General features: G+C 39.2%; 1 protein-coding gene across 2 annotated transcripts in view; it reads right to left on the bottom strand.

Moving 5' to 3' along the window:
• pard3ba (par-3 family cell polarity regulator beta a) overlaps nt 1-27,890 on the bottom strand; it is a 133,467-nt gene that overhangs the window by 93,539 nt on the left and 12,038 nt on the right. For both annotated transcript variants that reach the window (XM_028007345.1, XM_028007346.1), the window contains exons 3-4: nt 13,949-14,126; nt 4,563-4,678 (exon numbers count right to left, since the gene is read on the bottom strand). In XM_028007345.1, coding sequence (XP_027863146.1) covers nt 4,563-4,678; nt 13,949-14,126 — 294 coding nt within the window. The remainder of the gene's footprint in view (nt 1-4,562; nt 4,679-13,948; nt 14,127-27,890) is intronic.

The raw sequence follows: 27,890 nt of genomic DNA, 5'->3' as shown, positions 1-27,890 counted from the left end.
ACATCGAACTGTTGCACGAATGCAGCCACTGAGTGGGACCTAGGAGTTGTCCCCCGTCACTAAAAACAAGAGGGGTGCAATTAGTTCCTTCTGCCTTGTCACTTTCATTGTGTCACCATTTCTAATGACTAAAAAGCTCCCGCCCACCAGCCGACTCCTTAGCAACCCCCCCGCTTCCACCACACCCAGCTTCCCAGTGGACCCTCGCTGCCTCACAATAAACATATACGCTTTTATGAGTCGCATGCGCACCCACGCATGCATCCACTGCCAGTAATACAGTCACACATCAACTCTGCAGAGCGGAAAACATTTGATTTTTTTTAAATCTCACATTTATGAATTCAAAAGCATATGTTGCCTGCACAAATGCTGACCCACTTATCTGGGCAGTGCGAGATTACCCGACAATGAGTGTGTGCGGGGGCAGGAAGATGAGCTGGAGGCTCCATTGTTACTGCGCATCTTCCCCGCATCAACATTAGATGAAGCGCACGGGAACTTCTTCTCCCGCAGGAGAACGCGTTAGCGTCTCAAAACACAGTAGATGTGCAGGTGAACGTATGTCACTGAGTCACACATGCTGTTATTGTACATCTTGTAGGAAAATATGTGCATAGTGCAACGCAACATGTTAAAGGGTGAGCGTGTTGTAACTAAAATCTGCTTCAACATTAAAGGATCACTTCAAAGTTTTCAGGGTGGTCACTCCAGTTTATTTAGATGTGACAACAGCAGTCCCATAATCCCTGCTGTGCTCAGCCAGCCATCTCACTACCATCAGTTTGAGCTCCAATAACGATGGCTGCATCTTTTAAAGTGGAACTGAGCTGATAAGCAACTTGTAAAATCTAACAGTGTCTCACTAAATAGATAAAAATGATTAGGGGTCACACTCACAATGTTTTATTTATTTAAGGTAACAGAAAATGAGGAGATTATTTTATGCAGTACTCCCCACCGAACTAATGCAAGAATGACTAATGATGATAGTGTGAAAGAATTTAAGAAAACCTTCCTGGTTGTTTTCAATCATCACTTTCTGGAGAAAATTGGCTACAGGTTCTTGAAATTAATTGTCATTTCAAGCCACTGGTGCACAACTTGCAGTCCAGGCTTTGCATAGGTCAAAATTATTTTCTACTAGCCACTGAATATATAGCATGAAGTTCCAAATAAACACCATGGGGTATCCAGTCACATTCGTACCTTTGCAATAATCTCAGATCCAATTATTTAAGGTTTGAATAATGTTCTACTTTAACCTGTCACTTCAGATAGTTTTTGCTTGACCTATATCTTACAATGACTTATTTTCTTTCAGGAGGACAGAAATGATTCATATATCCAGTAGATATAGATTTGATTAAGATGTTTGTTACAGATAGAAAATGAGACTCTCAGAAGATAATAAAGCCATGTGATAATGTCAATTTCAATATTATAAATATGTTTACAATTATGTTTTTTATGAAATGATTGTAATGGAAAACTACTTTTTGGCATTACAAGCAATGAAACCCTTCTTATAAATGTTAAACATCTTTTTGCATGTTGCCACAGGTATTTTCATGAATAATCTTCTCTGAGTTTAGATGGTCTCATTGACTAAAAAGGTGTTAGTCAATTGCTTTTGGTCAGGTCAGGTCGTTTTTATAACAACAATGATAGAGTGTTTGAGTTTAGTAAGTGCTAGATTTATATTTCAATTAAACTATACCAGAGTTTCCACTGATGTTGATTGGTGACAAGAATAATGTTTTGCTTTTAGTCTAGAGAGCTTAATTTGAGGTTTAAATGCAGTAACTGTGCTAAAACACAACACTTTCTGCTCTTACACTTTTATTTAAGTTGCTTCGTCTTTTAATGCTTAATGTTCAGCTGTGATTCCCACAGGGATTAGATGTGAAAGCTGACAAAATTAAGACATTGCTAGCACAAATAAAATGTCTGTTTTACTTGTTTCTTTAAGTGCAGCCTGCAACAGGATCTGTGGCTTCATCTTCAACTCTCACATAATTTATGAAAGCTGTCTTTAAAGCTACATAAGCACGACAAACAGGTTGTCTTCTGTGTTATGGTATCTCACACCGTCGCCCATGTTTCTGCATTTCAGGTGCTTTTTGTTGTCAGTGCAGGTGTGCAGACATGTGAGGGGTGCATGCGTGTGTGTCTGAGGTTGCTGTCAGATAGGTAATGAAATGCGCGGGGTTTTTTTTGCTCGTGTGTTTCCCATCAGCAACGTGTCAGCCAGTCGAGACGGTAAAGATCACAGCTTCGGTGCAGTCGCCCATGTTCCCTGACCCACGGATTCAACGGCACGATCACACACCGATGCTCTGCGCTCTCTCTGCCGACATGAGCAAACACGTCAGAGACATAAGTAGAAAGAGAACGAGAGCGAGGTGAGAGGTGCAGCAAGTAAAGCATTCAGCAGTCTCCACAGTAGGCTGGTAAAATTAAAGGTCTCATTTATTGGGTTTGAATGTGGCAGCGAGTGCAGTTTAATTAAAGAGCCGTCTGCATGTTTAGCACTGTTCAGCCCTTTGCCAGTTTCATTAGCTCCTCTGAAAGCCTGACTAAGAGACGTACGAACTGAGAGGACTGGGCCAACCTTGGCCTTCACCATAGAAGAAGAAAAATAAATCCATTACTGGGACACGCCACATATTCATCACAGTATCAGGGTGAATTACACTTAATCTATCTTTCAATAGCTGCTTCAAGATAGAGTGGAGGAAAGTGCGAATATGTATCTAGGAATTTTGAGTGCGTTTATTTCAGTTACTAAGTGTGGAGAGTGTTTTTATCTTTTTTTTTTAGAGTAATACAGTGCAGTTTACAATTCATCTTTACTTTGATGGATGGATATACAATTACAAAACTTCTTAAAAGTAACTTGTGTTGTTATTTAGGAGTCTTTTCATAAGATGGATGGTCAGTGCGTTAGATTTAGGGACTGACATGCAAACAGACTGAAATGTTGACTAAAACAGGCCAACAAGTAATGATGGACAGACCGATTGATTGACAGCCTAATGGATGGATGTTCAGATGAACAGTGGGATGGATGGACAGAAAGATTCCTGGATGTGCCTGTCTTTCATAAAACACAAAATAAAAAAATACCCAATTGCAGATCATTTCGCAGCAAAATACACAGTTAAATTTTAAAATGTCTGAATACCAGCCTTTGTATTCAGGTAGAAATAAAGTTTAATAAGCTCTTATTAACATATCTGTAACTGATTTTTCTTGCTAATTCTTAATCATCATTGTGTGGGTTTAGTAAGACTGAAGTGGCCTTAATTTGAAGTCATATGTCAAGCAGAGATTTGGACTTTGTAAAAACAGTTGTCAGGTTATTTTAAGACATATGTACAGTTGGAGCGTGTTCACTCTGGTCCAGCTGCTCTGCTTGAAGCACATGAGGCCCAGTGTGTCTGCTGGACAGGAAACATGTTCCCTGTCATTGTGTTTACTCGTCGCCCGCTGATGCCCGTGTTCTGCTTAGTCACCACTGAGCCGAACGCAGCGGGAGCAAACAACCTGAGCTATCCCCTCGGTCACACACACACACACACACCCTCCCCTCCACACACACACACACTCTAGCCTGACCTCATAGTGCTTCAACACTACACGCATAGGATGAGAAAAGGCAGCAGACAAAAACATCCTTAATGGCTTTCTGCAACAGAAAGGAGGCCAGCCCTTTAAAAGGAGACTCTTTCTGAATCCAGCCTGAAACTCAGAGCTAGGCTAAAAGACGGCAGCTAGCTTTGTTTAAATTAGGGCTGAAACAATTAGTTCAATTGATCATGATTTATTGATTATTGAATTGATCGTCAACTACTTTAGCATTCGATTCATTGTTAACTTGACGATACAGACAAAAAAAAGATCTGTGCTGAGAAAACAACATACTCAGAGCAACAATTAAGTCAAAACTGGACATATATATATATATATATATCTATATATATATATATATATATATATGTGTGTATATATATAAGTATATCCAGTTTGCATTTAGGATATAAAATAAAAACGTTTATCTTTAAATATGTAGAACTCCTCAAGAGACATAGTTTTAGCTTCACTTGGTACCAATTCAGCAAAAACAAATAAATCAATCAGTTAATCCAAAAACTATATTCATGTTCAGCAGAAGCTTTGGTACAAATGATGCAACATACAATAAAGTAATATTACGTTATTGGAAAATTTTTATTTTCTTGATAAAAAAAAAATATTTTCATCTTTTAATGTACTTCTAATGTTCTATATAAAAGGCTTATATGGTTAAATGCAAAATATGCAGAATGTGCTAATTTAAAAAAAATCTGATTAATTGATGGTCAAAAAACTCAATTATCAAAATAATAGTTAGTTCCAGCCCTTTTTTTTAAACTAGCTGGAAATGCAACATGTTGATCTAAGTGTCTCAAAATTTCCCCTATTCATGTAAAGAAAGGCAAAAATGGCAAAAATAAAAAATTTTGTAATGTATGTGCGGTATATTTTTTCCATCATAAAGATGCTACTGAAACACTTACTGGCTCGGGTGAAGGCTCCATGCTTTGGTCATCAGGTGGAGGTGAAGGTGGAGGGGTTCTCTCATGAGGAGGTGCCAAAACAGAGTCGCTGCTGCTCCTCACCAACAGAGGTGTATCTGTGAGGAAAAAGTGAGCGCTAGGAGTCAGACTGCAGCATGTCAACCAACTGCATCTAGAACAATGCCAAAAAACTATATGGTAAAGTTTAGTTTTAGATTTCCCCTACTGGTGGATGTATTTTCAGAAAAGATTTGGGTTAGATCAAATCTTTCGAAAAACTAAAAGTCAGAAAATAGTTTCTCTTTACCAAGAAGTTAAACAAAAACCTTAGAAATAGTAATAAACAAAAGACAATTTTTGTTGCGTGACCAGAGAAATGCATAAAACTGCGTTGGCTTTAAACCTATAACTTTCTTAGTCACATTTATTTTAGAATAACTTCACCCATAGAGCGCCTCTATGTCACAGCATATCATTTTGCATCACGTCAACACAGTGCACACGTTCATGTGTGCACCCTCGCCACAGCCCTTCTCCACATCTAACCAGAGCCGACTGAAGGAGCGCAAACATGGGCAGGTCTGAATCCACAATAAAACAAACTCAAAGCAATCTAATTTAGACCCATGTGTTGTTCCTTGCTTTTATTATCCACCCCCAAAGGGAGTAGGCTAGTATTTGAGGAAGAAAAATCTATAGTGGGGTGTTTCAAATTTTACTCGACAGAGGAGAAAAATAAAGATGGGGTGGGAGAGACGGGGGAGGGGGTAAAGCAGAGTGGGATAAACAAAAAGCTACATAAAAGAGTGGAAGAGGAGAAAACTGAGACACAGAAAGGGAAAGCAAACAAAATCCTCTTTTCCTGTAATCAATCTCTCTTTGGAGGGTCAGCGACAGGATCCTGGTCTAACGTGGTCAGAATAAGAGAGCAGAGGGGAAAACAAGTCAGAAAGAAGGAACTAACATAGGTCACTGTGTGTGTGCGTGTGTGTGTCTGTGGTTAGTGGTGGTAGACGGATGAAAAATGATCATTCCAACCATTTCTGACACAAACACAAATATCCTTTCAGCTCCAAACTAACTAAACCACATGTTCAGCCAATTCTGTCATGTTGCCATTTGTCTGGTCATTCTTTTTCTAATTATAAACCATTTGTTGCCTGGTGGATGAGTTAAGCAACTTTAAACTGACTCACTATAGATGTCTCACCAAATAACTCAAAATGTTGCTTTCCTTTAATAACAACAAATATACCGTTTGCATGAGGATATGAGAAGCCTCGGAAAAAGGTTCTGGACAAAGAAAAATACATTTAATGTTCTTTTAAGGCAGCATTAAGAAAAGGAATAGCATATATTGTTGTAATGCGATGAAATATATTGAAATACAACATAAACCAGGGGTGTCAAAGTGTGGCTCAAGCACTATTTGCAGATGTTGTAAAAATTCAGTGTGGCCCCTGACTACATCTCAAGTTTGGTCATTCGACAAATGGTGTAGATGGACATTTTTGTTGTTTTTAATGGCAAATTTATATATTACAACACAATAAAATGACAGAGTTATTAATTAGAAAGAAAAACGTGGCCCCTCAGGACTTTAAACTTGCCAATTTTGGTCCGTGGTTTAAAAGGTTTGGATACCACTGATCTAAACAGTCTTAAAATAGCTTTAACTGTGGATAATCCGCAGCATTTAGATGACTCTTCTCTTTCAGAGGCTTTTTGTTTCCTTTTCTTCACTACTTTCATCAAAAAGGAGTTGGAATTTAACTGGACTAGGTGCACATGTAAGACTGGTCCCTTTATTTTTAAATCCCTTGAAAAAAATCCATCTTTTCCTGTCTTTGACACTTTGTGAAATGTTGGTCTTAGCTCATTTATTACCTTTAGTTAATATTTTATGTTGTTTTTATACTGCCGTGTTAATTTGTATCACGTCTGTTTTCGACTGCTGTTCCATATTTTGTTTCAACTTTAGAGCACTTTGGTCCTATGCTAGTTGTTTTGATGTGCTTTATAAATACATTTGGATTGGACATGGAATGCTGTGAAACTTACTTGCATTCCTCTTTCTCCTCTTTGTACCTCTATCAATTAACATGTTTGTACAAATGAAAACTACTGACACAAATGTTGAAAATTTTGTGAAAGCCTACTTGTCTCGGAAGAGATGTAGAAAAAAAAGTATGCCTTTTAAATAATAACCTTCAAGGAATTCAAACTAAGGTTGATTAGATACCAAAACCCCTTTTACAGCTGAAAGGCCAACTGGGCAGCACCTTAGCTGACTGGATCCAGTAGATTTTGGATTTTCTAAAAGAGCGCTACAAATGGATTGCCTTACAGAGAACCCTCATCCATGAACCACCCACTCAGGCTGCTGTTCTTCAACATAATGTCAACGGTACGACTTTGTGAAGTGGCCGAGGCCGCTCCATGGTCACAGTCAGGGTCCATTACCCAGCCGTCAGCCCCATAAATCCTCCCTCGTTTATCCACAAAGTCAAATCAGGCCCCATTAATCCTCCCACCACTTAAAGAGTCCCGGAGCACCAGGCCGACCATGTGAAGGAACCTGAGGGTCACCAGCATTGACCTCTGACCTGTGGTAGCCTCAGATAGGTCAAGCGGTGCCACTAAGGACCCAGGGATATTGATGAGAGTGACATGTGACTCTTTTAGAGAAGCTACCGTTTAGAAAACCATAAATAAGATTATCCTGCAGGAATTCTTAATCAAAATTGACTGAAAACAAGCCTAAATAGAGCTTTTATTTAAACCAAAATAAATTCTGACACCTGGGTCAGAGGTCAGGAAAAATGTATAAATTGTTGCTGCACATGACATGGCTTTGAAACATACAAAACATGGAGGTTTTCTTTTTAAATGAAGTAACCATTTAAATCCTGATTTAATAATGTATTGTCCACATTTTAATAAAACCCAAAATGAACTGTATCATATGGTCAGCTGATAAATCTGTCAGTACTGACAGGACATGTGTGTCTGTCACAGGAAGTTATGATTTATGTGACAGCTTCAGCACCATCTAGTGGCAAAGTTTCAGACTGCAGTTAACTAAACAAAAAATTAGAAAATAAGATTAAAATTATGAACTTAGTCTATAAAACATGAACCAGGGGATATTCACAAAAGTCAAATAAAATGGTTTGCCAAAACTTGAAAATGTATTAATTTATTTCCTTTATCAATCTCAAGCACCTTCAAATAATTCTGTAACAAATACTATCAAAAGCTATTGTCCACTTTAAGTTAAATACGACTGCAATTTAGAAAATGACAAGTTGTTCATTAAGCAAACTTGTTGAAAGTAAATGCTTCCAATTTTAGGAGAAGTAAATTAAACATGACAGATGGGTTTAATCATTTCTGGTGGTAAACTTGAGCCTCATAGATTATAAAATTATTAGTGCGTCTGCTTATATGGTTCTTCAGTCTCACTCTACTGTGTAATTTGGCACCAACAGCACATTACACAAAAACATTAATGGAGCAGTCGCCAGGTTCTCTTGCCATGTTCCTTTTTATACATCCCAAAATGTGAAAAAACTGGCAAACACAACCTTTTTGTTTATGAGTGTGGTTGATATGCCAAAATACCTAAAGTTGGGTTAATTACAGCAGTAAACCAGATAAAGAGTTTCTAAACATTTTTCAAGTTAAAAAGGCAGATTTTTTGACATGCAAATTTATAAATATTTAGTGTATAAATGCAAAAAGTTTGACCTTTTTGCAAGACAGCAGGAAAATAGGAAAGAAGTTAGGAAGGCAGGAAAGTAGGCAGGAAAGCAGCCATAAAAGAAGAAAGGAAATTAGTTGGGGGAAAAGGCGGGCAGTCGGATGGATAGATGGTTGGATGGATGGCAAACAGAGGTGTGACATAGAAATGTACAGATTGATGGATGGAAATATTACATTTAATAAAATAAAAAGATATGATCAAAAGTCAGTCTGAAAGCAACATCTGCAGTCTTTAGCTTAAGCAGTAATGATTACTATGCTTGAAGTGATCCCAGCTGAAAAATATCCCTCACCATCTTTGTGGTGTTTTCCAACCCCTAAAACGATGGGGGGAAAGTGGAAACCTAAAAGTAGATCCATAATATGTTTAAGGTTTACTAGTTTGAAGGACTATGCACCTATAATCAGAGAACCCACAGTCAGACCCCACCCTGCAAGTCTCATCTCTGTGCCCACTTCAAGGCCAGGAAACAATATCCCACAGAAGCACGCCCTCGTTGTGTTCTCCCTTTATCTTTACACCGAGATCTGTGATAATAAAGCGGGAAATGTGGAGACCATGGAAACCTTTCCACGTTTATGTTCATCCTCCTCTGATTCTCCATGTGCGACACAAAGTTTCTGAGTGACACATGCCTGGCTGTTGTGAGGAGAAAAACAGAGTTTATTTTAAGGACTTCCTCTCCACTTCAGAAGTGGGAAAGTTGTGCAACCCTGCAGGATAAATTCACCAGAACAAGGATCTATCATGTTTCAGATTTGTGTGTGTGAGTCAGCACATTAATCGGCGCATGTTTGTTTCGCTTGCGTGAGAAAGCGAGCATTTGATACATCCACTGCAAACAGACGACGACTTGCTTGTTTTTACATGTCCCTTTTGTGAGTGTTGTAAGTGTGTTTTCGTGCTTCGGGCTGGGGTGGTCTTGCTTTCCTGACGATCGATTGAGCGGCCCCAGCTCAGGCTGCTCATGGGATGATGCGATAAGCGCTCACTTCCTAGAAGTGTAACTGTGTGTGTGTGCGTTGGTGCAGCCATGGATCAATGTAGGACTAATCATCCCACAGGGGCAAGTGTGAAGTCCAATCATGCTGTTCAAACAGCTTGCCCGACCTGACACACAAACACTTTGATGCCTGACTGATTACTGAATTACTTCTTGCCCTGTCCACCACTCACTGGCATTATATGCACTCCATATTATACTCTACGGTACATTATTAATTTAACAAGAATCAAACAGTGTTATATGTATCCAAGTGGTTTCATAGACATGAAATTAGAAGCCTTACAGATTGAGCCGTCTTCCTTTTCTCCAAAAGCTGTAATATTATAACTTGAAGGCATGTGTTTTACTCATCCATAATGCAACTGAATGTTTTTTCAACCATCACATCCCGTATTTACCAGTTCGACATACCATATAATGACATGTTTAGAGAAAAAAAATTAGTCTGATTTTGTAAAGTAGACCCCCATGTATTCCCAGTTCTTTCTGACTTACCAATTCAAGATACACAACTATTTTATTCACAGGAAATTCTCCTATTTGAAGATTTTACAATATAGCACATCAAAGATATTCAAAAATAAATGCAGTTTGGGAAATTAAAATAAGGCGCAATGCTAATTGACCAACTATTGGCTGGTATTTTTAAAGCAATCAATTCAGAAGTGGCACTTATTTTCTTTGATACTGATTGGTTGAACCCCCAACAGCAAAGAAAACTCTAGATGTTAGCTTCTGCAGTAATGCTAAGACCAGTCTCCATTTTATACTGAGGTATTTTTGGTGTTTGAACTGTAAAATAGGCGGTCATAAGTATTTTTTAGAAAGGATTGAATAAACACAGGTGGTTGTGGTTCCTAACCCCCATGAATGCCAGAGGTTCGCTGTATTTTAGTTACATTTTAAATGTGCTTCACTGTTATTACAGCTGCAGGTCTTTTGGAGTATTTCTCTACCAACATTGCACTTCTGTAGTCTTGATTTTCCCTGATTCAGTTTGGTGAAATAGTTCAGACTAGGTTGGATTTCAGTAGATTAAATAGTGCTTAGTTGAAACTGGGGGTGTTTTTATTTTATTAATTAAGACCAAAATACTTTGAAATACATTGTGGTAACAACACAAATATGGGTGTTTAATTCTGAAACTTTCATGTTAAACTTTAGGACATTCTATTTAAAAATAGTTTTTCACACTAACAGTTGGTTTTCTTTTACAGTCTTGTTTCTTATTTAGAATTAAATTTGGTGGAATAAGAGCTTCATATTTTCTTGATTTGAAAATTCAAATGAAGAAACATGTAAAATCCTCCAGAGTACATGTTTCTCTACAATATTTTTTCTGTGCCCACACATTCCATTGACAGTTTTGGGTGGTAATGGCTGTTTAACTTAGAAGCTCAATCTTTTGTCGTCTCGTCCAAATGAGTGTGTGCGTGTGTTGTGCACCCACGCATGCATGTCGTCATGACAAAAGCAGCTTTTATTGCGTCAGTCTGGCTCTGTTGGAGGGGCGTCACAGGGTCACATCATAACTGAATTAGTCAAGGTTCAACAGGGCTGAAGAGCAGGTTGGGGAGGGGGGTGCAGGAAGAGGTCCCAGTGGGTTAAAGACTGGGTGTGTGTGGTTGGCGCGACTGGATTCAGTCCATTCATGCTTGGCTGGACCTTGGTTATGCTAACAGGCTACAGTGATAATCTAGTTAGAGCTAGCGAAGCAGGGGCGCTGGGTATGGGTTCGATGGGGGTCAAGGTCGAAGGGTATGGGTGCTGGGTTGGATGGCAGGTGGTGGAAGCTGAATAATGAAGTGGGGGTGCGGTGTCTGGGTGGAAAAGAGGCAGATGATGGGGCATAAGGGGAAAGTGGGCACAAGATGAGGAGTGGCAAAAGGGCAGCTGTGTGTGTGGCTTCACCATGGCTCACTAAGGTCAGCAGATGGACTGAGGTGAACAGAAGGGCTTCAAAAACGATCAGATAGCCTTTTATTAAATCAGAACCAGGCTTATCTAATCATTTTTCCCTTTCACTTGAGTTGATTTGCTCTTCAGCAACATCTATGGCTTAAAATGAGAGCTGTAGTCATTGTAGTCACTGAAGCAGCAGAAATAATGGAAGCTCTGTTCATGTGAACTGAAGAACGTCAAAGAACAACGCTGGAGCAGAATCCTGGAAGTATTCAAGTGATGGACTTTATATCATGGCCTTTTTTAGTCCCTGGAGGCACTAAGAATATTTTCCAACCAAGGAACTGCTTGGATTCCCTGAAGACTAAAGCTGTTGCCCCTGCAACTCTACAGCGGATAGTGGGAAGGAAACAAACAGATGAAAAAAGTAATTTGCAAAAGCTCAACTTTGGAAGATTCCCTAATGAGAATCTGGATGAGTCACTACCAGATAATAAATTAAATCTTGCTAGAGAAAAGAAAAATTAAACTACCGACATGAGGAAATCGGGTTTACTTAGAGGTTTACAAAAAAAATAGCAAAGTGATGCCACACAGCAAAACAAAGCGTGAGTGAAATTCTACAATTCTACCAATCCAATTTAGTTTGATAAAAGTCTAAAATTTGACACCTTTTTTGTCATGTTTATTGTGTAACAAAGCTTAAAGACGATATTTGACAGTGTGGATAAGCCCAACGTGATCATGTTGCAAAGAAAAAGCAACACCAAAACAACGACATGAGCGGCAAAGTTCTGATTATGGCTCATTATGCATAAAAAAATGACTTCTGATCTCAGCAACATCAAAAGATCTGGATGTGTGTGCAAGAAAACACTCAGGTGGAAGACTGCAAAAACCCTTTTGATGATGAAAGACAGAAAAACTCCTTAAAACAACCTCCAGGATGAATGTGTTAGCCAGGTTTTAATATAATAATAGGTTTCACTAGTTATCCAGACCTAAAATTTAATTAAATTAATTACCTTCCCAAATTTCTGCAGACATCTCCATTAGAATTAGTGTCCTGTTATCATTACCGCAGTATTTCTATAACATTTCTTCAATTACATTTAAGATTATCTACATTCACCAGTCACCTAATTAGGTACACCTGTTCAATTTCTAAGCAGCACTGTTCAATTAATGATGCTAATATTATGTCTCTGAAGCTAATTAGCATCTCAAAAGCTTAAATATTACCTGAACTATGACCCCAAATCAAAGTTGAAGAGGAAACTTCATGGATACAAAAGGGGAGGAAGTTCAAGCAATCTCTTCCAGCAATAATAGAGCAAGGACCTTCCCCCGACTCCATTGTATTGTTGTTATGTGGTGAAAAATGCTTTGCTGATGTCATAAGTCAGAAGAGAATGGGTATGCTGGTTTCAAATGACAGAAAAATTACTCAAATAGAAACTCGTTGGAGCCAAACTATGTCAAACACCATCTCTGAAACCACAACACGTCAAATTGTGAAACAGGCATGGACTGATCTAATGACTTGATTTCAGCTGCAACATTCAGTTGCCTCTTAAAAATGAGATCCCTTTGCGCCGCAAGGCTCAGTGGTAGAGCAAACGCACCGCATGGAGGCTACAGTCCTCAATGCAGTTGATTCCTGGCCTTGGGCCATTTACTGCATCTTGTTCCCTTCTCTGTCTGATCTGATCTTCTTTCTGTCCAGCTACAAATTTAAAAAAAGCCTCTAGAGCCTAAGAAACCTTTAAAAACAACATCTGAGTCAAAATGTGGTGCAAACAATATTTAAAGCATGGATTCATCTTTGTATCACTAAATAGTATCAACTACTTAGTGAAATGTTGTGGGAATGCAGCTCCACAATCTCAATCTAGTAGAGGACGTTTGGGATGCGGTTCCACATCATAAATGTGCAACATGGAGTTTTAATGACAGCTTTTGCCACTAAGAACTCAAAAGTAGTCCAATTAGAACTAGCAAGATGTACCTAATTAAGTGGCCAGTGAGTGTGAAGGAAAAAAAAGTCACTAGGGTGTTAACATTTATCATATCTAAAAGTCAAGTACATTAAACAGCGTAGATTTGGACAAAGTGGGATTCTGTTGAGAGGTTATAACCAGTAAATATCTTACCTTCATTAGATTAATTTTCAAATGAGGTGGGCAGAGCCCAAAGCTAATTTCTACAGTTTTAAGTTATTACATGTTGAAACAAATGTTGTATGATGTCAATGTTGTCATATTTGCTAACAATCAGTATTGAAATAGCATTCTGTGGTCATCAAGCTTAAAAAATTTTTTTTTCTTCAATTTGCTACCGAAGCTCTAAAAAATGGTATAGAACTCACTTCTATTCTCAGCAGCTAACGCATAAAAACTGAACCCTGTTCTGTTCGTGCTTCTCAGCTTCAGCAATGTGTGAAAGCAGTAGCAAACTAAGAAGGGAAAAAAAGCTGAGTGAGGATGATGGGAGAGAAGGCTGCATCAACACTGCATCTGTTTTCACACACAATTGAGTTACAGGCAATAAATTCTCTCTTTTCACAGCTTGTACAGCTGAAATGTATTAAGTCACACACCCACACGTGCACACATTTCACCAGGATACACGTTCTCACATTCGTACGACACCTGAAGGTGTCGATTGAGATTAGCTTTGGTTCTTGGGTGTTTTTAAGAAAATGCGACGTACTGGCTTTGAGGACGGCCTCGTTGACCTCGATCTCCCCTCTGTTCGGATCCTCGTACTCCAGGTGGGGGAAGTACTGCATGGCTTCAGGACTTGCGCCGTCGCTGGAGTAGCCGTTGGAGATGGAGTCTCTGGGGCTTTCCGTACTGCTGCGCTGGTCATCATCGAATATGGCCACCAGCTGGAAGAGACACACACCATCAGGCCTCTGCTGGGAAGCTTACCACTCGTTGGTGGAGGTTTCACCAACTCGAATTTAAGACTTTTAAGGACAGTATGAATGAAATTTAAGACCTGTGTCAGGACACAAACGTACAAAAGAAGACTATTGCAAAACAAAATGGTACTACTTGTGTGATTTATAAGATTATCTATAAATATATATTTAAAGACATTAATTGCAGTTCCTTTTTCCCTATTTCTATTTCTGTGGCTCCATTCTCTTGGTTTCATGCTCTGCTCCTTTTCGTTAATTTCAGTTGTATTTCCCTCTACTTTAATTAATCAATATTCAATTGACTGGAACTTGATCACCTTGTTTAAAATGTATTAGACCTCAGACTTCAGAGTTATTGTTACATCAAATGAGGCAGTAGTAGCAGCATCGAACGCTTTCTGTGCACAGAATTTGATCCACCTGGAGTCACAAAACATAAGGCTTTAATTTTAGATAAATGAATTTAAGGCTTTGAGAATGAAGACATTCTGAGTATACATTTATAAATGCATGAAATAAGGATGTAGATCTTGCCAACTAAAGAAGTTGAAAATGCACAGCCTGATTATGTAGCATCATCAAAGAGCCATGAACACAGTGAGGCCTTCGTGTCATATATCTTGCCAGCAACAATGCAACCTGCTTCACTCTGCCAAATCTGCTAATGTGGCAACATACATGCGTGAGAAAAGCAAACAGAGCAGAATTCACAGCTCAACTTCCTCCAGAAGAAGTTTCTGCAGAAAGTTTGTGAACAAAGAAGAAAATCTGACCAGAGATCCTGCAGATGGGGCGGATCAGAGGAATTAATGTGTGCTGAGGTGTGTACCTATGAAATTAGCAGCCGAATAAGATCTGACAAGAGAATGAGAAGCTGTCAAACACAATGACACGGCCGCCGCCATGAAATGACAGGAAGAGATGGGATGGGCTGAGAGGAGCGGGGGATGGAGGGCAGGAAGACGACAAACCGGCCTAATTGAGAGGGGGACACGATGGCAGGCCGAGGAAATGTTTGTGTGCGCTCGCTGCGGCTACATGCTTTGATAAATGGGCGCGCGGCAGTGTGACGCTCTCATTAGCCAAGCCCGGCGACGGAAATGACCACTTAATGAAATGCAATAACCCAAGTGGAACAAGGGATGAAAACGAAACAACAGATGAGATGAGCTGAGTGCGTCAATAGACCCTTTTCACATGATGTCACACAACTTCTATTCTTACTCGATGCAGTGCATCTATTTCTGGAGGTGTTTACGCAGCATCCGGAGCGTAAACATCAGCCACAAATACGATTTGAAAATATATCACGATTTGCAAACACATTTTCTTTGTGATTATTTACAAGGAGCGATCGTTGTTATGCAAACTGCATTTGGGAACAGATTTTTGAGTTCCAAAAGGAAAAGATTACACCTCCCTGTCAAATCTACAAAACAAAAATGACAACAAACATCTAATTTCTTTATTACTTTTCTTTCATTTTATTAATGTGACAAAACATAGTACATTATTATTGTAATGGAAGTTAAACTTAAAGCACCATCGTACAACTCAGTAGTCACGTGGTGTGTCATTCCCTCCAGGACGCAAAGAGGGGAAAATAAAAATTTTATCATGAATGCTCATTATGTATACACTCAGTCATTTTGACAGTAGGCTAATACAGCTAATCTAGACACTTAAAGCCTGTCTTGCCTTCATTATAAGCCTTATGTAAGGCTATCTAACACTTAAGTACGGTTGTTATTAACCTCACCTTTCATTATATCCTTAAGGTAACGAGTATCTGTGATTTTTTTAGTTTCCAGAGGCAAAATTACCCCGGAAGTAAAAATACACTGCTTCGAGTCATAACGGCCCTTGTCTGATGTAACTGTGAAAAGGGTCTATTAACAAACTATGGCAGTTGGGTGTGTGTGAGTGTAAACGCCATCCATCACGGCGCTATGCCACCTCCCACCTAAAACCTCTCGTGATTCAATATCCTCTCGACACCTGGCCAGTGCCGCACACCGAAGATTCGTCAACTGTATTCATGTGTATACGCCAGAAATGAGGAATTGAGAGGCAGGCGGATGCAAAGGAGAGAGAAAAACGGAGTGCCAGGAAAACAATCTGATTGTGCCAGTTGATGGATGCATCTTGAGCCTTCGCTCCTCTTTATCTGCCTTCCTCTCTCTCTGCTTATCTCGCTCCCTCCCGAGCCTCCATCTCCTTCTCCAAACTTACTGACGGCATCAATCAAACGAGGCGTCTCGAAGCGCCGCCGTGATGAGAGACGCAGCTGTGACCTTCCCGCAAAAAACGATTTGGTTGTTTTGAGCAGCAACTTATTTTAATGTGAGGAGGGGGGGAATGATCATCTGGTTTTTGCTAGCTTATGTTTTTATGGCTCACACAGGCAGGGAGCGATGCTAATGTGGGCTACGCTGCTGCTTTCACTCATCATTCAATCAGACGCTAAGTATTGACAAAATGACTCCTCTGCTGCGTCATTTCAAAGACAAACTCCAGCAAAATGGACAATTTGTGCTGCTGCTGCAACTAAGCCTTTATCTTGAACACCATTTTGAAATATAACATCTAAAATTCACATATAGTGCTTTACAAAAGTATGTGTATCCCTGGGAAGAAGGAAGATTATATATTTTTTAATATACATTCAAACTTTTATATATATTCTTTTACCTGTTGAACCTATACAAAATGCTCTAAAAGATCTGGACTTCAAGAAAAATATTAAAATTAAGTATGTGAAATCTGCCAAGAAGGCATCAGGGAAACTAAGACTGCATATATTTATTTTTCTGTCACTTTAAATTAAACAGCCTAAAAGAAAAACTTAAATTGATTGTTGTATTTGTTTGAAGAAACATATTCCAAATTGCAATTTTAAAAAAAAGAGTACATAACTTAAAATGTAAGTGATTTAGTTACATAAAAACCTAAATGAAATATCTCCTCCACTGTATTGTTCATTTGACTGAGGTACCCCTAACCTGAAACTCATAATTTTAGTTTTTGCAAACTAATGAAAAAATATTGGAAAAGCTATCAAAACTGTGGCAATAATGATTAGAAATGAGACAATCTTCACTTTGTTAAACTCCCCAGGTTTCAGCTTAAAGCCTAAAAAAATGAAATATTTTTATTTTTCTTAGCTATGAAAAATATGCTTATAGAAAGTTTTACTTTTGATTTCCCAAGTTCAAATATTTCACTCATTCATCAGCGCATGATTGACCATAAAAAGGAGTGAAGGGATCTTATTTCTTACTTATTGAAAACACAGGAAGGTTTGAAATTTCATCCTTTCAGCACAGCTTCTCTGTCCCTGTACAAAGAGCAACACCTTTCATGGTTCATGGTGTGTTAATTTAACACACACGGTTCTTTCAGTTCTTCCTGGGTGTGTTTAGTATCCCCAGAAACAAACTGCCTTATTTTCCCCACTTTGTCCAATTGGGAGGGGAGACACTGATATGGACCCAGGCAGAGTGTACGTCTGCTGCAGCTGAATAACGTCGCCCCGATGTCTCATTTTCTCAAACAAACGCACCCCATGTCAAATACAAGCTGTGTGTGGCAGGTCTCAGCAGTGTTATGAACTGTTAGTCACGACAGTGTGTTTTTGTCATGTGATCAGACTGGCTGTGAAGATTGTTTGTGTGCTGGACAGCCGCCAGATTACAATAAAATATAAGAGAATCTCATTCGGAGGCTTGCATGAAGCATAGATGGAGACAAAATGCCTCGGGATACAAAGTAAAGCGGAATATACGCAGCATCAAAAGAAAAACTTACATTAACATACTGCTTAGTAAAACCGTTTTAGAAACAAACAAAACTTTGCTATGGCTTCAGTTTTCAAGAGAAAACTCCAGAGGACACAAAAAGCTTGAATAACATGGGCTGGAGATTTTAATAGACTCTAAATAAAACACTATGTAAGTTGAGGCTTTGATACACTGAAAAAGGAGGGAGAGTTGAGAAAAAAACAACAAATTTTTCAACATTGGACCTTCTGCTCACTGATTACAGTCAGATTCATTTGTGCATCTCTAATATCTATAAATATTGCTTGCATTTATGCTAACAGATTAAAAATAAAAACTAATAATTCCAAGTGATCTAAAAATTTTCTCAAAAATCAAATATCTCTTCCATCCTTACGAAATTTGACTTTACATATCTAAGTAAAGAAACAAATATTCTTTGTTTACCATGGTATAAACTGTATTTTTCGAGGGCGACCTATCTAAGAGGCACACCGGTGTACACTTTATAACACATATAAATGATATCTGCTTTTAATGGATCTGAGTAAGAGCAGAGAGCCATAAGCCCTGCAACTCACCATAAAACGCTTTAGATAAATGAACAAAAAGCACTTAAGAACAAAACTGAAATTGTATACATGTTGTTTCTGCATTTTCCTTCACAATGCCTATTTTCACGCAGCAATTCGACAACAATAATTTCCACCCTCAGGTATCTAGGACACCGACAGCGTCCAGGCTGCCAGAGTCATGAACCTTTTATTCAGTGGAAGTGAAACCAAACAGGTTTTTATCCTTTCACACAGACTCGCAAAACTAAAAGCTATTTTCTTACCACTATGATCCATATGACTGAATAACTTTGATTCTATGAGAGAAAAGTTATCATTGATGATTTTTCTAGTAGCTGGAAAAGGAAACAATGCTGTTGTGTAACTCAACTCAAAGATGGGCCCAGCTGAGTGGCTTTAAATATTGATTCACGTGTTCAGAATAAAACACATGACTGAAATGCAGACAGACCTGCATGGAGCAGACATGCAGGGTGGGATGTTTTCAAAAGAAACGACTGCTTTAGGTTGGATGTTTTGCACATGTGAAAGGATGAACAGTGCCACCTTGTTTTAGCCAAATGCAACTGCATGCACTCAAGTCTCTTAACCTTTACATGAGCATCACACACATCCAGACGCACAAGCAAACGTTCACACTTCCCTATTCCATCCGCCGCTACTAATCAACCCATTTTTCTTCTCCTCTCTCATCGGCATCCACCAGCACTGCGGAGTGTGTTTCTCGCTCTGTGTGTGTTTCTCTGCCCGGAGTCTATTGAGATGCTTTTTTACTGTTGTCATTTATCTTACGACTGCCTCCACCTTCCCCTTCTGTTTTCTTCCTCTCGCAATATTCTTCATTTCTTTCTTTGAACAAGAGATGCATAATTCAGAAGGACCTCGTCGCGTTCTGGCAGACAAAATAATAGCAACCTAAACATAGCACAAGCGTTCCCATCTAAAACTACAGCGTTAAAAGCCAGAGTTCAGAGAGCACCTTTTCAAATCTTAATCACACAGGACCTGCAACAGAACAGGGTCTGAGCTAAATCTTTCTCCAAATAGCTTGTAACTCTGCATTTGCGCATCTGGTGTCGTTTTTCATTTTCCGACCCTCAAGCTGCAGAGCTGTGAAACCTCCTGAAAGCCGAATGTGTTTGCAACAGCAGCACTTTCCCACTCCGCGGATGAATCAGATGCTGTTCAACACGATGTGTAGAGAATGTGTTTCTCCATGGATACAGAGTGTGATGAATAGTGACAGTCCGAGAACAGAGAAGGGGTGAAGTGTCTGCACCGACACTGAGAACATTTGGCTCTTAATATCTATGGTATTATATTAGAAATGGCAATGAGTAAAGAAAAGAGCAGCAGACAGGTATCTGCACTTTAAAAATCAACCTTTGGGTAATTGTAGAGCAGTGACGGTGAGGCTGCAGGTTCTTGCCGGATTTCTACAATCCATCAAGGATGGTTGAAGGGTTTTCTTCCAAGTAAACACGCATCACTATAATCCACCCCAAAAAGGTGGAAAAATACATAAGAGAATACAAACAAAACTCACCAAAACAATCATACATTGTGGAGGAAGCATGATGCTGTAGGGTTGCTTTTCTTTGAATGAGAAAAAAACAAATTTTTTTAGGTGGAAAAAAATATTACAAGTCACAAAAGTTCAGTTAGTTTATACCGGTGGAGAATAAAATTGTTTTATACAAATGTCAAGGATTCATATATTTCCAAATCAAGATCTCCTCTGGCCAAATCAGATTACAATCTTTTTTCTCTGCTATGAATATAAACCTCTTGTTAAGAGGTTTATATTCTACCTGTTAGGAAAATATAGGAAGCTGAACAAGCCACACATGGTTGTTTGAAAGCAACAGATTGGATTTCTCTTTGCCAGCCACATGGAGAAGATATCTGTGCCATTGGGACCAATAAAGTATTTTTGAATTTGAAATAAAATCTTATCCTTTTTATTAATTTCTTGCAAACAAACACACAGCATGTGCATTTTTAAACCTTCCCTACTGAGCTCAACCTCTCTTTTGATGAGAGTTTGCCATTTTTAATAACTATACAAGATTATTTTTCCTATATTGTTAATTTACCCTTAATGAAAATGTCTTCTAATTATTTTAATATTTCCAAACTGTAGGACAATAAAGAATATCTCTATAAATTCTAGAAAACATTATTGTGCACCTCCAGGGTGACTGGCTATATTTAAAATAAAAAGAAATAGAATCCAAAATGTATTTTCATGTTGGCACATTCATAACAAAACCTACAGGCATACACTGCAATAAGTTTCATTAGTGTGCATATTCTAAGAAACACCTCTTGGTTTTTCCATCATGTATAAATATTTTAAAGTTAAATTGTCTGTGTGTGTGTTTTGGCAGTATAGTGCATTACGTTTGGTAAAGCGGAACAGGGTGTGTGTGGTTCTACACACTCCAAAGGTATCCGAGTCCTAACATCTGCACCATCAGTCAGCGTGACGGAGCATGTGTGTTCCGACTGAAAGCAGAAACCCCAATAAAGCCACAACTACACAAAGCAAGACTCCAGCTGAGGTATAACAGTGCAGGCTATGCACAGTGACAGGCCACTTTATTACTTATGCACACTCATAAAGGGAGAGGGTAAACTCTTCATAAATCACTCGGGGCCTGAAAGGCCTTTGAGAAAGATGAGGGGGGGGAACAAGCGGAAGGTGACGGGAAGAGAGCGAGGGTTGTGGGTGACGAGGGAGCTCCAGGCCTCAAATTTCCCAGGTCAGCAACGGGAATATCAAAACCAGCTCGTTCATCATCCCCACAGTGAAAACACATCACATCAGTTCCTGCTGCACATCTATCGAAACGCCACACACTGGCCCACAAATGTACACAGGACCAGGCAGTCCCTCTGCGCTCGCAGTCATAACCTCATTCTCGTAAAGGCGCGCGGCTGCTACATGTACACACAAACACAGAAAGAAATGACATGTTCCAAATCTCCTCCCCAAAAAGTCACAGCCAGAGCCCAATAATCAGCTTTCCCTTCCCTGTAGCCGTCGCACAGCCACCTGCTCCTTCCAGCCTTCCCTCTCTCCCTCCCTCCCTCCTTCCTCTCGGGATCTGACGGAGAAATGGAAGGAGTGATTAACTCGGAGCTGCGAGGCTGGCGCCCTCTCACCTGTGGCTCTCCCCTCCGCCTCCTGCTCCTCCTCCTCTTCATATTTCCATCTGCCTTCCCTTGACATTACACTCACACACCTCTTTTTTTTTTTCCTGGTTTTTATTCTTCTCCTTTTCCAAGACATGTTTGGGACATATAGCAAAAAAAATGAATGAAATAGTCAGAATTCTTTTTCCAACTTCATTTCCAATTTAAAGCAGCTCTATACTTGGGTATATGTCTGTATTTTTCTGTCTAGTTACATTCATATATGAATGGAAAATGCTTCTTCAAGCTATAATGTTAAGTCTATATCGATATAATAAAGCATGTGTGACCAGGTGGGAAGGGTGCAACGAATAAAAAAAAATTTCAGGTGGAGTGCTTTTTTCCCACTCTTCTAAACACCTTTAGGCTGTGACTGATGTAGGTTCTCCATGGCAACCAGAGGTACTAAATGTCAGCAGTAAAAAGGCTCATATATCTGCATCGGCAAGCTCAGCTGAAAGCAGAGGAATACAGTTCAGACTAGAAATGTAACCTAAATGCAACCTGCTGCAGTTTAGCCAATATGCATGTTTACTTTCTGACTATATTGGAGTTGCTATAAAGGGAATAAAGTGATGTATGGAATCACTTATTGTTGCAAGTCACAGCTTGATAGGCTGCCAGCACATTTTTAAACAAATGATGACCCGAAAAGAAACCAAACTAATCAAGAAGGTTTTAACGGAGCAAGTTCTGTACAACAATGTATTATATATGACTACTGAGTATGTCAGTTTAAATATAAAACACCAGGATGAAAAGTTCATAAATTTTTTATCCAGTGGCATTTATTAATTGTATATAGGTGGAATGCTACTAATTGCCCCTCCTCATCATCCCATTTACCTTAGTAGTTTTGGACGGCTTGTTCAAGACAGTTTACGGTAAATACATCAAATCGTATCCACCAGCAGGACGTTCCATATCGGCTTTGATAACTGACGATTACAAATTATTTTCAGAAATTTACTCAGTCGGCTGTAATGAATTATAGTTAGTACAATAAATATCTCCATGCAGTAGACAGAGTTGCTACAAACTCAATGGAAATGTATTAATGTACATATTTCTAAACCTTTCAACTAGTCCTTTGCTTTAGTTACATTGGACAGATTGACATTGTGATGACGACTAGTGATAAACAAGCACAAACCTTTCCTATACGGCGACATCCGTCACTTTTTCTATCCGTATGTGTCAGATTCAAGCACACCAATAATGCTATGGACCAATTCAGACACATTACCGAACCCAGAACTCCATTCATTAGGCCAATCAGTTAGGTGATGAGGCCGAGAGGCAGCAAAATTGAATGATAATACCAACAATGAATGTGTGTATATGAATTAATGTGTGGCATTGTGAGCAGCACAATGGAAGCAGATGTGGCTTCGGCTGCGTAATTGTTGTGGGAATCATTAAATATTTAACCTAAATTAGCTGGATTTGGAATTTGCGAACATTTATGCTTTGGTTGAAAAAGTACACACTGTGATACACAAACAAGCACGACAGGGAGTGTGACTTTGCGCTGATTTGAGTTATTAGCATTTAGAGCGAGCAGAGGAAGAAAAAGAGAAAAAAAAAGCACCAAACCCTGATATAAATGCACTTATATGCTGAACTCTGGGGTAATGCTCTGTTGGGAAACAGATGGTGTGAGTTCAGAAAGCAGATCTGCTTTAAACAAATTGATCTATAATTGATCATTAGCTGGATGTGATTAGCTGCTCTGTGGGTTGCTCAGCCAAAATCAAAGCTAACTGGAGAAGCTAATTTTGACAACATGAAGACTGTTTTTTACTTATTTTATTTTTATCTTGTATAGTAGACCAACAAAAAATAGCATATAATGATGAAGCTGGAGGAAAATATCCATAGCTTTTTTTAATGACATAAAATACAAAACATTTGGCATCAATTTGTATTCAGCCTTCCTATGGAAGAGGAGTCCAGCATTAAAAATTAAATAAAAAGTACTTTTTGGCACTAGGAACCACTCCCTTCAGTTTCTCCTACGTTAAAACAACATCAGAGGATGAAGGCCTTGAATCTTCGACGGCGGGGTCGCACAAATTTATGCAAAAGAAAACTGAAAGTAGCCTTATCCCGACTGAAACCCGGGGCGTTTGCTTCACTGAACTGACAAATCACTTTGGAGAGGTGCCATTATTCAAAGTCAAAAGGTAATGCAATGGATCATGTATAGAAATTAAAATCCTAAGTGCAACTTTATGAGAAAAACCCAACGTGCATGAAAGTTAGACGAAAAAGTAGACTGGCACGGCAAGAATCCTTTCTCCTTAAGCCTTCATTGAGTTCGCTTGATGTAATTGCAATCAAACCAGGTTTAGCCGAAAGTATGTTTGAGAGCAGCTGAGTGTAGAGGGTCCGGGAGGAGGGGGGGTAGTTAATTGAATATAATCAGATGGAGAGCTGTTGTGGAGCTCAGATGGGAGGGCTGCATCAAGGTCGACCTGATGAGATTTGATCCAATCAGCTCAAGGGAGCGAATCCCGTCGAGTGAACCTCTCCAGTCGGATCCGATCGGATCCGCAGGGAGTAATCTGGTAGAGATGATCCAACTTTACTCAATGGGAAAGAGGTGGGGAAAAAAAAGAGACAAACCTGCTGCAGATTTGTTATGAATATTCAAATGTCTTGTATGGATCGCAATGTGAACTTAAGAATGGGTATGAATTCTGATTAGGCTGCCACTCGTGTCACAGTTTTTAATCAGCGCACTCGAGCCCCGCGCTCCCCCGTTCATCACCGGCCATTCACGCGGTCTGCGCCGAGTTACGGGACCATTCAGACGCCAGTCAGCCGGCGGCTCGCCGTGGAGTGTGATTGAGAAGGATAGAGGGTGAGGGAGCGAGATGTCACAGAGCATCAAAGGCTAATCAAGCACGTCTGAGCCTCGCAATCACATCCCATTCAGCTAACTTTTTTTTCCCCTCTCCCCCTGCAGCAGGTTAGCACATTTAAGTAATGCTTCATTGTTGCCTGTCGGGGGGGGGGGGAGTGACATTTGACTTGTAATTAATGACTGCAGACAAAATTTAAGCAGCAGAGTTCACCTGCAGCTGCTGGAAATGAAATATAAAAAAGCATGATTTGATTTTTTTTTCTTTTAATTTCAAGAGCAGAAAGGTTAGAATTGATTTATACCTGATGGATTTCTTTAAATGTAAAACTTTTTTTCTTTTTTTTTTAAACATTGCTTTAAAGAGTTAGATGAAGAGTGAGACATTTCAGAAAGAGATCGTCTGGGATTTGAACCATCGCATTTACATTTGGGCAACCGGAGGGAGCCACTGGAGAAGCCTTGTAGGTGCTGTGATTAAATAGGCTAATTAAAAAGGAGAGAGGTAGTCCTTTCAGTCTTTTTTAAATATATATATAATAAATCTCCCATGAAATTAAATGTTATTTGCATGTTCTGAATGGGGAGGGTTTTTTTAACCACAAGGCTTTCTTTGAGAAATTTGCTTGAAAATTGATATGCTCAAAATTAACTGAAAAAAATCTCAGGAACTACTTAAATTGTTCTGGTATCAAAATAAAAGGAAACAATCTAGAGATCTAAAAATGATCAAGTTAGTGAGTGGCAATAGATTAATATGGCACATAAAAAACCAACCTCCACCTAATAAAAGAATTACTTTGTGATGTGAATATCCCATTGAAAGTCAGCAGCTGCAATCCAGACCCTCAACCGAACTTCCAAAATTCATGCAAAAAAATAACCCATAGAAGTTTCTCAGCGGTATTAGTTGATACAAGTCCAGGTGAAACTTCCACATTAGTCATTTTGACACATTTTAAAACTATGGGTTTTTCTTAGGTTCTTTTTACATCTCAGCATAGACAATCATTCCAACCAATAATGGTTTTTGAGACAAAATAAGAGGCAAAATATTGCAAACATATACTGAAGTGTTCACTTCTGCTGTCAAACGACATAAGTTTCTCAGGACTCCATTGGTCGATCTGAATAATCAACACATCGGGGTGAATAGAATCTGTAAAGGTGTTAACAAAACTTATCTAGTCGACATCATTCACCAATCGGATTGAGGGAATTGCATTTGCAGTAAAGCAAGGGAATGTACAGGAAGCCCAGCACTCTGAGGTTCAACAAGTTATCTGTCTGTCTGTTATGTTTCCTGTTTTTCCTGCACTGATTAGCTTCCTCCCTGTATCTGACTGAGCCCATGTCCAGACTTTGAGGGAAAAAAATAAAAATAATTTCACCTCATCCTATTTTGATCACACATGGCTGTGTGAATACTGTGAACCCAAAACATTTTCTTTCAAGAGCAGAAATTATATTTGTATTACTGGTGGCGCACATTTCCCATCATGCCATAATGTTATGCCTGATTGCCTTAAAGATAAATAAAAAAAGGATGCATTTGGTTTAAATGTGTAGTTGAACCCAGACATTTAAATACATTGAATACTTAAAATGTCTTTCTCGCTGTCTGAAGTTAAATCAAACCAAACTTCTCTTGTTTTAGGTCAGAATTATGTGTGGATTACTATAATCACATTTTTCTTAATTGCTAAATGCCACAGCAATGACAGAAATCAAAGAACAAAAGCCAAAAAACTTGTGAAGATGCTGGCTACAGCTGGTAGGTATTATTATCCAGTGGAAGGTGTTCTTTACCAACATGGCCTGAAAGGCCACTCAGTGAAGAGGAAGCCAGAAACATAAAAAACATATTGCAGTGCACACAGGGACAAAGATCTTCATTTTTGTGGACGTGAACTAAAGTGGAACTGTTCAGCCATAATGACTCTTGTTACATTTAGAGGAAGAATGGGGATGCTTGTGCCATCCAAACTATGATATATGGGCGTGGAGGTATCATGTTGCGAGGTTGTTTTGCTGCAAGAGGAATTGGTGAACTTCATAGAACAGATGGTATTACGAGAAAACAACAATAAGCGGAAATACTGAAGCAGCGTCTACACTGTGTTCCACATTATTATGCAAATTGGATTTAAGTGTCATAAAGATCAAATTTTTTGTTGTGCTATTAAATTTATCGATGGTATTGTGTGTCAGGGCTCTTTGAATCACTATAATTAATTTCAGAGAGCTGGTTTGATTAGTTTATCTGGTGAACTCAATTAAAGCAAATCTACTTAAGAAGGATGTTCCACATTATTAAGCAGGCCACAAGTTTCAAGCAATATGGGAAAGAGAAAGAATCTCTCTGCTGACAAAAATCATCAGATAGTGTAGTGCCTTATGACAAGGTATGAAAACATTAGATATTTAACAAAAACTGAAGCGTTGTCATTCTGTGAAGAGATTTGTGGCTGATTCAGAACAAAGATGGGTTTGTACAGATAAAGGCAAAATGAGGAAGGTTTCTGTTAGACAAATTCATCACATTAAGAGAGCAGCTGTTAAAATGCCCTTACAAAGCAGCAAATAGTTATTTGAAGCTGCTGGATCCTCCAGAGGCTTGTGGTGCATGAACCTACTATTGGGCCCCTAACCAGAGCTCACAAGCAGAAACGGTGGCAGTGGGCCCAGCCGTACGTGAAGATTAATTTTCAAACAGACTTGTTCACTGATGACTGCTGTGCAACCCTGGATGGTCCAGATGGACGCAGTAGTGGATTGGTGGTGGATGGCCACCACATCCCAACACGGCTGTGACGTCAGCAAGGAGGTGGTGGAGTCATGCTTTGGGCCGAAATCATGGGGAGAGAATCATTGGTCGGCCCCTTCAGAAGGTGTGAAAATGACCTCAACAAAGACTTTCTGACTGATCACTTTCTTTCATGGTTCAAAAAGAAGAGCCGTACCTTCCGTAGAAAAATCATCTTCATGCATAACAATGCACCATCTCATGCTGCAAGGAATACCACTGTGTCATTGGCTGCTATGGGCATAAAAGGGGAGAAACTCATGGTGTGGTCACCATCCTCCTCTGACCTCTGACCTCAACCCTATTGAGAACCTTTGGAGTTTCCTCAAGCAGAAGATCTGAGGGTGGAATGCAGTTCATATCAAAACAGCAGCTCTAGGAAGATATTCTGACATCCTGCAGAGAAATTCAAGCAGAAACTTTCCACAAACTCACAAGTTCAATGGATGCAAGAATTGTGCTGTGATATCAAAGAATGTTAACATTTAACTTGCTCTGTTAAGA

The sequence above is a fragment of the Xiphophorus couchianus genome, chromosome 22 (assembly GCF_001444195.1).
Source record: "Xiphophorus couchianus chromosome 22, X_couchianus-1.0, whole genome shotgun sequence".
Lineage (NCBI taxonomy): Eukaryota > Metazoa > Chordata > Actinopteri > Cyprinodontiformes > Poeciliidae > Xiphophorus > Xiphophorus couchianus.
This window is presented reverse-complemented; position numbering and strand designations above follow the sequence as displayed.